Source organism: Oryx dammah, unplaced genomic scaffold (genome assembly GCF_014754425.2).
Source record: "Oryx dammah isolate SB20612 unplaced genomic scaffold, SCBI_Odam_1.1 HiC_scaffold_22, whole genome shotgun sequence".
NCBI lineage: Eukaryota > Metazoa > Chordata > Mammalia > Artiodactyla > Bovidae > Oryx > Oryx dammah.
The window spans coordinates 30,047,842-30,059,868 of record NW_024070206.1 but is presented as its reverse complement, the minus strand read 5'-3'; the positions used below and the strand labels follow the sequence as shown (position 1 = coordinate 30,059,868).

General features: G+C 43.9%; 1 protein-coding gene across 2 annotated transcripts in view; it reads left to right on the top strand.

The window, feature by feature from the left end:
* The window catches only part of ZNF521 (zinc finger protein 521), a 313,802-nt gene extending 307,727 nt beyond the window's left edge, over positions 1-6,075 (top strand). For both annotated transcript variants that reach the window (XM_040264762.1, XM_040264761.1), the window contains exon 7: positions 5,257-6,075. In XM_040264762.1, coding sequence (XP_040120696.1) covers positions 5,257-5,286 — 30 coding nt within the window. In that variant the 3' untranslated portion in view covers positions 5,287-6,075. The remainder of the gene's footprint in view (positions 1-5,256) is intronic.
* The last annotated feature ends 5,952 nt before the right edge of the window (positions 6,076-12,027 follow it).

Sequence of the window (12,027 nt, the reverse complement as noted above, 5' to 3'; positions counted from 1 at the left end):
GATTAAACCGTTTGACCAGTAAATGTGGTCAGCTCTCAGAAAGAGAGAGGCTGAATTAATCATGTGTTAGCGTGCCAAGCCCAAAATGAGAATTCCAGTCTTGTAAAATGAAAGGCATCTCATATTTAAAAAAAAAATTCATAGTGCTAGAAGGGAATTTTTAAGGTCCTCATCTGTTTTTTAGCTTTCTAAGTTTAATTTCAGGTTTTAGAGGAGAAAAAGAACAAACTCCTTCCAAATGGGGCCGTTTACAGTAAAGAGAGTGGGGTTTTTTGGTGTTCTTTTTGTTTTAAACCTGGCTATTAAGGTATCATACATAGATGGATTGTCTTTAAAGCTTTAAGGTGTGTTGTGAATTTAATTTTTTTTAACACAAACCCCTCTCGTGTAAAACAACTGTTCATAACTGGGATTAATGGTTTGCAATTTTCAGTTACTTAGACATGGGGTCTCCAAGAGATGGCTTTTTGCAGAGTAGAATATGGCTCTCTGTGGGATTACAGAACTTTTCTTCTCTTCCTACTTCCTTTTCTGTCATCACCCCTCCCCACCGGCGTCGATGCTGCCCTGATGCTCTCCTCGATTATGTAAAACACTTTCCCTTCATTGGAACAGATATTTTTTCTCATAACCTGTCATTGCATTAAAGTACTTTGGGGACTGTGAATTGCTGTGTAAAATTGGTGAGATTACCCACTGCTTTGTTCTAGTGTAGTGGTTTCCTCCAGACCTAAAGAGCAGAAAACTCTTACAAGAGAAGGCGACTCAAGGATGGCCTGGCAGCATTTTCTCTGCTCTGCTTGTCCCCGTCCCTGTTTTTGCTGTGGGGGTTCACGGTGGGCTCTGTGGTGTGGCTGGCCTGGCGAGGAGCACCAAGCACCAGGCACCTGCCCTCTCCTTGGGCTTAGCACTCCTCTGGTCTATGTTTCATCTTTCCCACTCACTTCTTGTCTCCCTTTCTGAAAAATGTTGTCTGTGATTTTAAAAGCACACCCAATTAGGCAGAGGGCTCCCAAGAAGCAATTTCTTGTTTCTCTTACGGGTAGATCTTCAGTGAAGTCTGGAGATGAACACGCTGTCTTTCTCTCCAGTCCCTATTTGCCAACCCAGTAACCTGTGCAGCTCAGATACCCATTCCTTCCTCCAGAAAATGAAATCAGGTCATTCATATTTTCAGTGACTCAAAGTACTATATGGGAGAGGGGAAGTCACACTTCAAGGATCCTCCAAGGTGGGGAAGACAAACCCTTGAGGACTGGATCAGAATCACCTGAGTTTTTTGTTTTGTTTTCCATGCAAATATGCCACATTTCCGGGCTTCCCTGGTGGCGCAGTGGTAAAGAATATGCCTGCCAATGCAGGAGACCTAAGAGACCCAGTTTCTATCCCTGGGTTGGAAAGATTCCCTGGAGAAGGACATGGCGACCCATTCCCGTATTCTTGCCTGGGAAATTCCATGGACAGAGAAGCCTGGTGGGCTACAGTCCATGGGGTTGCAAAGAGTCAGACATGACTGAACACACACACCCACACACACAAACACACACACCCCCATTTCTCACCTTGAAAATCACTGACAGTGGTGACTGCCATGCCTAGGGATGAGGGTGGGGGTGGGGAACCCTGTTCTTCCCTTCAGCCAATTTGGAAGGAAAAAGAGAAAGACTGACAATGAATGACCTCAGTGGTATGCAGGTATCTCTGCACAAGAGAACTTTCTGCCGTCACCATATTTCATGCCAGATTTCCCATTTAGACGTTATTTATATTGCAGCTCCTTATTTTTGTTGAAGCTTGCATTTCACAAGCCCTACCCTTGTCCTTCTCGCCGATGATTTATATTCCTCTCTCTTAATATGCAAAGCATAAATCCTTTATAGTAGCAACTTCAATCTGTTGCAATAAGTGATTCATATGTAGTTGTTCATTTCTTTGCACCTCTAAAGAGACGTGTATAGCTTTGGTTTAGGATGAAAGCATCCAAGAAACAACTGTTGCCGACTACTGTGGCCAGTTTGTGTTAGGTTTCTGTTTTCCAGTTTCTCAGTATAGATAGAAGAACACTAGAGAGACTGTAATATAGCTTCTTTCATTACCCTCCATAATTCAATTGAATGTGGAATGTCTGGAGTAAGCACTCCATTTTTTAACATTTTTTTAGTTATTTGGCTGCACCCAGTCTTGGTTGTGGTATGCGGAATCACTCATTGCAGCATGAGGGATCTACTTCCCTGACCAGGGACCGAGCCCTGGAACCCCTGCATTGGGACTGCCACTGAATTGCCAGGGACATTGCTAAATATCTTTAAATAATGTTATTAATTTTTTTTTTACTTTGATTTTAAAAATCACACACCATCCTGTCAAAGTTCTACCATTTAGATAGCTATTGTCTCAGCTTCTTGTACTTATTTTCTTAATTTTTTAAATTAAAACTTTCTGTAAGATCCGTCTTGACTGTGAGATATCAAAATGTATGAGAATGTTTAGACAGATCATTTTGAGTAACTGAATGTTTTCATTGTTTATAATCTCTTTGATCATAATTTTGTTGATATTTAAAGGGATAGCAATGTTTTTAGTCTCATCAGTTTTTTGATTATCCTTTATGTCTACTTTTGGAGAAAAATAATTTGAAGAACTATTTATTTAGAATCAATACAAAGGGAAAAAAAATGAAAGTGATGCTATGGACGGTAACCTGCCAGACTCCTCTGTCCATGGAGTTCTGCCTGTGATACAGGAGAACCAGGTTTGATCCCCAGGTCAGGAAGATCCCCTGGAGAAGGGAATGGCTAGTGTTCTTGCCAGGAGAATTTGATGGAACGAGGAGCCTGGAAGGCTATATAGTCCATGGGGTTGCAAAGAGTCACACATGACTAAGCGATTACCACTTCATTTTCACTTTTTTCCTTTGTATTGATTCTAAATAAATACTTCTGCAAATTATTTTTCTCCAATAGGCAGACATAAAGGATCATCAAAATACTGGTGAGACTAAGAAACATTACTACCCCCTTAAGTATCAATGTAATTATGATCAAAGGAGTTATAGACAATAAAAACATTCAAAGTGCATTGTCCAAATTTTCTCAGACATTGTGCTATCTCAGAGTCAAGCCCAATCTTACAGAAATTTTTTTTACTACCCTTTATGTCTACCTATTGGAGAAAAATAATTTGCACAAATATTTATTTAGAATCAATGCAAAGGAAAAAAAAGAGTTGCCAGAAAAATGGCCTGCTCCTGTATGGACATTTAGGCTAATATTATTAAAAGAAGAATTAAAAAATCCAGCTCATCTTTCACTAAATTAATAAAAATGGTATGTTTTAAGTAAAGGTGAGTGAAATAAAGTCCTCATTATTTGTTGTCCATTTTCTTATAAAATGGATTTAGTTTGAAATAGGAAACAGAAGACCTGGGTCATCTTCACAACACCCCTTTCTCCCTCACTGGTGCTGTAAGCCCCAGCTGGGCAACTCAAAGCAGCCAAGCCTCTGGCCTTTCACCCTTTACTCACTGGGCAGGTGTTTGGCTAGTTTTCTGGGGAAATGAAAAGATAACAAAGATCTCAAAGACAAAGCCCTCTGCTGAAAATTTTCCATAGCTCCTCCTTACCCACAAGACCAAGTCTGAACTCCTTAGCCAGGTACAGAAGGCTCTTCAGAATCTGGCCCCAAACTTCTCTCTACCTTCATTTCTCATCCACATTCTTGGTTCTGGACACTCAAGAAGATTCCAGCCAATCTGAATGAGCTATAGGTCCACAAACCTACTTTGTGTATTCTTGCTTCGTTGCCCTTTACCCACGAGGGTCTTTGGCCTGGAGCACCCGCCCTGCATCCCAAATGCCTCTTCGTGTTTCCAGCCTCAACTAAAATGTCCTAAGCCAGGTCCACCACAAAGCCTTCCCCGAAGGCGAGGCCAGGTTAGGCGTACGTGATATTCCTGTGGTCATTTCTAATATATTCCCACCAGGTGGCTTTTTCGTTATGTGCCTATGTGACTTTCTTGAGTCTGTGAGCACTCTGAAGATGTGAAGGCTCGGACCATCCTTCTCCTTCCAGTGGCCCTTGCCTAGCTGGCCATTCATTTGGCCTGATCCTCTTTGCCAAGTGCTGCGATGCTGGGGCCTGTGGCTGGTGGTGATGCAAGTGTTCAAGAGCTGCTTGTGAAGGAATGAATAAGTGGATGAGGACCAGGATTACGGACACAGGGAGAGAGCCAGAACTGCAGATAACCAGAAGACAAGACCTCACCTGCATATGATATAGCAGTCAGAGACAGGGGAAGCGGTCTTAGATGGGAGGAACCTGGAAGTGGTCATACTTGGGGACAGATCTCCAGATTCTGATCAGAAGGGATGGGGGGAGGGGGTCGACGGTGAGAGGTGGGAAACACTGCTCAGGGAAGGCACAGGAGGGGTCATCTCCAGGTGTTTGCTCTGAACGAATGTCCTTTGGGTCTGTGAGCATCCCCCATGCAGGCCACAGGCCCAGGTCCGGAGCCCGCCCACCCAGTGTTCACCCTCTGGACCTGGCTTGTGGTCATAAGTTGCCCGAAAGCCCAGTTTCCCGCTCACAGTTTGGATCCAGGATGTTGACTCAGGAAGGGGCCATGCTGTGTGGATGGAGGGGACCCCACCAAAGTACAACAAAGACTGCACCTACTGGGGACAGGAGGGGGTCTGCTTTCAGGCTGCTGTGATCTGCTCTGCACCAGGGGGGGACCCAACCCCGAGCCCACCCCCAGGAGAAGAGCTGGAGATGTTTCCTGCCCCGTTTGTCAGGCGTCGGCTGGGCAGCTCTTTTCCATAAAATCTATGTTTAGGGATGGATAGGGCCTCTGTTGTTAAGATGTTCACCTTCTAAGCATGAGTGGAACAAAAGCACCTGTAATCAATGGAAATAATGCACAGATAAATCTGTTAAAATAATGTTACCCTGGTGTTTGAAAAGAGGCGTATGCTGATAAGAAGAAATGGTGGAAGGTGAGGGGGGTCTTCTGGGGAGTGAAGCAGAGTCAGAGAAAGGGAAGACCCCCCCTGGCCCCGCCCCACCCCTCCCTCCTGGCTTTCACTGTGGGTGGGGAGAAGCCAGGCCCCTGCAACCCCAAGCCCCTATTCTTCCGGACCCAGAAACAGTTTTCAGGGCATTGTAAATCAACAAGCATTTATAGATACTTGGTTTGATGAAAATATGATCACTTAAGGTTCTTCTCTCCCCCTACCCCCGTTCTCTTTCTCATTACAGAACCATACGATGACCCAACACAGCAGTTAGTGCAAGCACTGTCTCTCAAGGAGAATGACTTTTGTGGCACAAAAAGGGAACATGTTTTACTCTTTGCACGAAACTTTCATTGTTAATGTATATTATTCAGAAACATTGTATTGTACCATAAAACTTGTATTATCAAAACTGTTGGATGTTCATGTGTTTGAACTTTTGAGCACCGGATAGACCCCCTGTATATAAAGTGTCTCACATGTATTATGTCGTCTGATACTAAAATGGTCTTATAAAGACAAGTGGACTTGGGCCCTATTCAGGCAAGATTTAAAAAAAAAAAAAGAATGTGAGCAAAATGGCTTAAGAGAAAGTATTTTCAAGGAAGACAGATTAAAACAACCCGGTTACACGTGAGACTATATTTGGACTTCCTTTTCTTAACACTTAAGCCTAGAATTTCTCTTTTTTGGTATATCAACGGTTAAACCCAAGACTATTTTTTATTGCTGAAGATTCTTGCAAAAAACCATGAAGAGATGTTCTCACAGAACCCCACAGCTGGGTAAGGCCCGTATATATATTTGTAAGCCTTGCAATGTGACAGGTAGCATCACTATATATGCAATAGTTGTTATGTAGACTGTCAAAGAATTTTTTTTTCCTGGATACATTTTGAAGCTTTGAGTGTTCAAGGTTTTCTTTAATGATTTCACACAGCCAAATTCTTGAATCAGTTGAACTAACCTGTATGTTACTGTTATTAATGTTTACTCTGCGGTCTGAACCTGGAGATTACTGGAATTGTTTTCCAAGAGGAAATAAATTCAGTTTACCATTAGGTATGAGTGTATGTGTGTATTTTCTTTTGCTAGTTACTTTGCCATTAAAAGAAAAATCTAATTGCACCCCTGGAAATGAGTTCTGCTCTTGAGAATATCCCAGGCACAACCTCAATCATATTTAACCTTTCCATACTAGGCCAAAAGCACCTAGGAAGAGATTCATCACATGGCATAGAGAAGGCATCAGACCTAAAGTACTTATTCCTCTCACAGATCCTACTAGGTCACATTGTACTGGAGGATTTTGACATCACAGATGGATGTGATGGCTGTTTTCTGCATAATTTGCAGCCCAATTCATGTCATGCTGTGCAAATCTGAACTCAAAGTAGATGGCTGCAATTTGAGAGGCAGTTTGGCTTATGTGTACTTAAGAAGCAGCTTTGTTCATTCAGAAGACAAAGCACAGAGCAGGGAGCCGGGAGCCTGTAAGCGTCGCGCTGGCCCGGAGTGCGGACTCTCGGTGTGGTCTTCTGCACACCACCCACCTCCAGGCCTCTGTCCCCTAGCCCAGGGAGGTGACATGGATTGGTCATCAGCCTCCATACAGGCACGGGGTGTCTACACAAGACCGCTGACACCACGCCACAGCTTGCCACAAAATGGTGAATGAGGAGGTGCTCTCGAATTTCAGAGGCTTTTTTGAGGGGGAGCAGAAGAGAATCGCCATGTATATACATTGAGCCCTTATCTTGACTCAAAATCGGTAAGTATAGACTTGATATTAGTGGGCAGCTTTCTTCCACCTCCTGCTTCAAATACTTCACCCACTGGGACTCTTTCACTCTCTTTGAAACTCTGATGACCTCAAGCAATTCTTTAAACCTTAAGCGAGAATCTTCGTAACAGTTTTTTTTAATCGGGAAACTAATGCATGGACTTATTCATTTTATTATGGCCAACTGTCATGAGGGGAACCATGAATAAAACCCAGATACCAGGTATAAGCCCCACCTCATAATCTGTGTCAAACCTTAACCTCCATAAGGATCACCTGGAGGGCTTGTTATATCACAGGGTGCTGACCAGACACCCAGAATTGCTGAGTCAGTAGACCTGGGGTGGAGTTCAAGAGCTGACAGTTTTAGGAAGTACCCAGCTGGGAGCTCCTGTTCCTGATGTAGGGGCCACACTTTGAAAACCGCTGCTCTACCCCATTTCCAAATGAGTTGAGTGCATTGAGTGAGAATAACCATGCAGAGTGCCAGCAAATTATGCTACTTATTTTGTTTCCAATAAAAAGACAGTTTGGTCAAATTTTAGGATCACTTGGAAACAAGTACCTCCTGGTGATTAATGTACATGTGCTTGCCAGAAGGTATCATGCGCATGTGTTTAGTTTTTTAATGCTAGGAAAATCTACATCTATACATTTCACAATGGATTGCCAGCATGCTATTTAATTAAAAAGCTTTTTCACCAGCTACATAAATAATGAAGTATGCTGAGAATATGCAAGTGCATTCATAATTAAAATACTCCGCTATATTTAAAAAAATTAAGATCTCTGGTCTATTCAAGGATTTTGCATTTAAAATGAAATAGCCACACTTAATGCTGATTTTTTTAAAGCTTTAAAACCTTGGGTTATTAATGAGTGGGTTATATTTTACTAAAGGGAAGCTGCTCTTCATTCATGAAAAGGAAAGCAGGTGATGGTATTTATCCAGGGATGAAGCCCAAGTTGCCTTTAACAACATCACTTCTGAGACTTTCCAAACTCCTGGTAAACAGCAGGGGTTGGACTTCTTAAGACGCAATGGATACTGAGGCTTATCATTCTAGAGGCCATCACACGGCTGGCCATTGAATTCCTTCAATATAAGCACGGTTCAGTCACTTCCCAGACAAAGCCAGAGGCCTAAGAAATTGACTCATTGCCCCATAGGCCTGGCCGATCCTCCAGTGACAAGGTCGTTCAAATTCAGCAGGCTCTTCTTTATAACCAACCATTCTTTGGGTCATAAATACTGAACAGTGCATGGAACAGTCACTCCCTCCTGCTTGTTACCTTGTTTATGTCTATTTCCTGCTTCATGCCTTAAGAATATAAGGCAACTTAAAGATTAACACAACGTTAACAGGAAAAGCATCATCTTGGGACTTCCCTGGTGGTCCAGCGGATAAGAATCTGCCTGCCAATGCAGGGTAACACGGGTTTAATCCCTGGTTCAGGAAGATCCCACATGCCACAAAGCAACTAAGTCCATGCACCCCAACTACAGAGCTCATGTTCTGCAACAAGAGAAGCACTGCAATGAGAATCCTGTGCTCCTCAACGAAGAGTAACCCCCACTTGCCATAACTAGAGAAAGCCCACACATAGCAACGGACGCAGAACAGCCATAAATAAATAATTTTTTTAAAGCAGCATCTTACAGAACGGTGAAAACACAGAAGAGTGATTGGCTTGTTTTCTGCTTTAATTTTGCTTTGAACGCATTCTTACATTAGCTTTGAGGTTCCTGATAGCAAAGGAAAAAAACAACAGAAAGAAAGAATTGTACCGGTTCCTTATGAGAGTTTTTTTTTCCTTAACACTTAATTCCCAAAGAAATTTCACGATGGCCTTCTATGCAGTCCAGTGGCCAACACGATGGCCAGTGTTCCTGACCTAATTTTATGACCTCATGCAGTGGCTGTCATCTGGAGGAATGTGGCTTCATCTATAGGCAGAGGCCAGAGATGCTGCTAAATATCCTGCGATTCATAGGACGGGTCCCCAGAGCAAGGAATTAACAGCTGCCAAAGATCAACAGTGCCAACGCTGAGAAATGGGTCAAACGTAAAGTGTTCTGATTGTTCAAGGAACTCTTTACATTAGCATCATCTAGAAAGCGTTTAAAAAATCTATTATGGGCAAGATTCATATATCTGAATAACATACTATGGAAAACCCCAAAGAACTTTTTAGCCTGCCCTATATATATATACACATACACTCTACTGTCTGAGCCACCAGGGAAGCTAGACATGTATATATATATATGTATATATTTATATGCCACATATATACACATATGTGTTGCATATATGTGTGTGTCTATGTGATCTATATATCACACAGGTATATATGTGGCATATATATGCATGTGTATATATATCTCATATACATATATATATATATACATACACACACACACACCACACAGTGTGGCTTGTGGAATCTTAGTTCCCTGACCAGGGATTCAACCCCCTGAGCCCCAGCAGTGAAAGTACCAAGTCCTAACCACTGGACCAACAGGGACTCCCCCTAAAAAACTCTATTCCTGAATCTCACCCCTAGAGAAGCAGACTTAATTGGTCTACAGTGCAAACGTGCCCTAGGTGACCTAGTATAGCTGTGTTTGAGACCCACTGGGCCAGGCTAACATTCTCACAAGTATACTGGGCTCAAGACTAGAAATATGCAAATAGCATCCTAGGAGCAGAGACATATGGGCCTCACACACTTTTTCTTCAACGTTACTTTTTATAACCGGGCATGTAATGATTATTTAAGTAGACTAACGTGTAGCACGTTTCAGAACGAGGAGAAAGGGGGGAAATGAACCAGAAGCCCACCACCCTTACACCTACATCCAGGATTACAAATTAATGAGTGAGAAACCTGGCCCAGGGGGGACTCTGGGCACCCAGGGAGTAAGCCCCCCATCAGCTGCCCCCACTGCTGCCTGGAGGAAAGGCAGCCTGCCGAGGCCAGATTGCCCAGTGTCTTAGGAGAAGCCAGCGATCCGGGTGGTGTTATGCCATGTGCCAATTTCTAAATGTTGGCAGCCTACTCCGTTTGTTATTCAAACTCTGCTGACCCCTGCTGTGCAGGCCATATGAGATAGGCTTTCAGGCCAGGTCCCGCTCTTGGATTGCCAGTTTTGACCTTCAGCATCAAGTATTATTTTTTTCCCAATTGTTTTCATGCCAGACTATTTAAAGTGTTCGTTTAAAATAATTACACAATTTGTGTATGTAAGTATCATATGCCATTTTGATATTGCTTTGTGGCCTTCATAATTCTATTGCTTCAGGTGGAGCAGTAATCCGCCAAATGGATGTATTCTATATAAGCCCACCCTCGTTCCCACATATTTCTATTTTAGATGGATTTTGTTTGTTTGTTGAATGATGAAGGATTAAAAATAGCATAAAGTCAATAGTTTCTTCTGAAAGCCAGATATGCTGTATTCTCTTGCTAATGGAGGCCAGGTTAGCTGCTTTGGAAATCATACAAACAGGTGATAAGGTTGATGATAAGGTTGACATTCTACTTTGGAAGTTGATAGGCTCCCCAGGTGGTGCTAGTGGTAAAGAAGCCGCCTGCACATGCAGGAGACATAGAAGACGTGCGTTCGACCCCTGGGTGGGGAAGATCCCCTGGGGGAGGGCACGGCAACCCACTCCAGTGTTCTTGCCTGGAGAATCCCGTGGACAGAAGAGCCTGGTGGGCTACAGTCCATAGGCTCATAAAGAGTTGGACACAACTAAAGCAACTTAGCATGCACACGTACAAGCTTAACCAGTGTTCCAGCCCAAATGGAAGGTCAAGGTGGCCTCTAGGGGTTCCCCACAGGCTGGGGTAGGCTCTTCAGAGCCGCCTGGGTCTGTTTCAGAACTTGGGTGAGGATTCCAATGAATCCTCAAGTCCCACCCTAAAGAGCATGGAAGCCCTGCTTTGCCCCCATTGGGGTGCAACAATGCACAAGCCTTGAGAAAGGAAGTTTGAAACTCCAGATCCCATTAGAGAACACCTGCAAATGCTTCTCCTCTCAGCTCCAGCACACCGGAGCCTCTTACTATCTCCCTGGTGTGGAGGGAGTGCTACCAAAGGTACTGCCAGCGCCTGGAGTTCAAGCAAGAGGGATGATTCAGGGTAAAAGGACCCACTATGGGTTTCTGGCAGAACCCCAAAGCTCAAGGCTGGTTGGTACCACATTCCCGGGTGAGTGCCTCCCAGGGCCAAGGAGTAGCCACGACCATCTCGGCCAGATTCCTTCGTAATGAAGTCAGCTGTCAACTCCTTGGGGGGAGAGGCACAGAGCCCCTTTATTTCCAAGCAGGTGTTGCAGCATATTAAAGGTTGAATTCCATCCTGTGCTCGCATCCTGGATGAGCCAGTTTGCAGGCAAGCTCAGTTCTTTCTGCAAAGAAGGAAACTTGGCATGGTGGAGGCTGAGTACTTAAATGGCAATCAACTTCTGGCTCATATCAATTAATTCCTTCATGGACTTCTGCCTAAGTATAGCATCTTGAATTCCCAGCTGTGGAGACTATGAAAAACAGCCCAAAGAGCACACGCCATGATCCAAGGGAGGGCGTACCAGTGAAACAGTGATGGGTGATGCTGTCCCATCAGGGTGCTCTGTTGATTTACCTGTAGAAGCCAGGGCAGGAGACTCACTCCTTTTTCTGGGTGGGAAATTCTTGGAGAAAACTTTCACTATGTTCAAGTGAAACCATTCTGAGGAGAATCACCTTCTTTGCTGCTGCTGCTGCTGCTGCTAAGTCACTTCAGTCATGTCCGACTCTGTGTGACCCCATAGACGGCAGCCCACCAGGCTCCCCCATCCCTGGGATTCTCCAAGCAAGAACACTGGAGTGGGTTGCCATTTCCTTCTCCAATGCATGAAAGTGAAAAGTGAAAGTGAAGTCGCTCAGTCGTGTCTGACCCTCAGCAACCCCATGAACTGCAGATTTCCAGGCTCCTCCATCCATGGGATTTTCCAGGCAGGAGTACTGGAGTGGGGTGCCATTGCCTTCTCCGATCACCTTCTTTAGGCTTTAAAATATCCAAATCCAAAGTGACCATGAGATGTAAGAGCAGAATAGGAACTAGGGATCAGGGAAGGGCTTTGTTGTCACTCAGACACCAGGAAAACCTATGCTGAAAAACGGTCCAGGGACTTCCCTACTGGTCCAATGATCAAGAATCCACCTTCCAATGCTGGGAATGCAG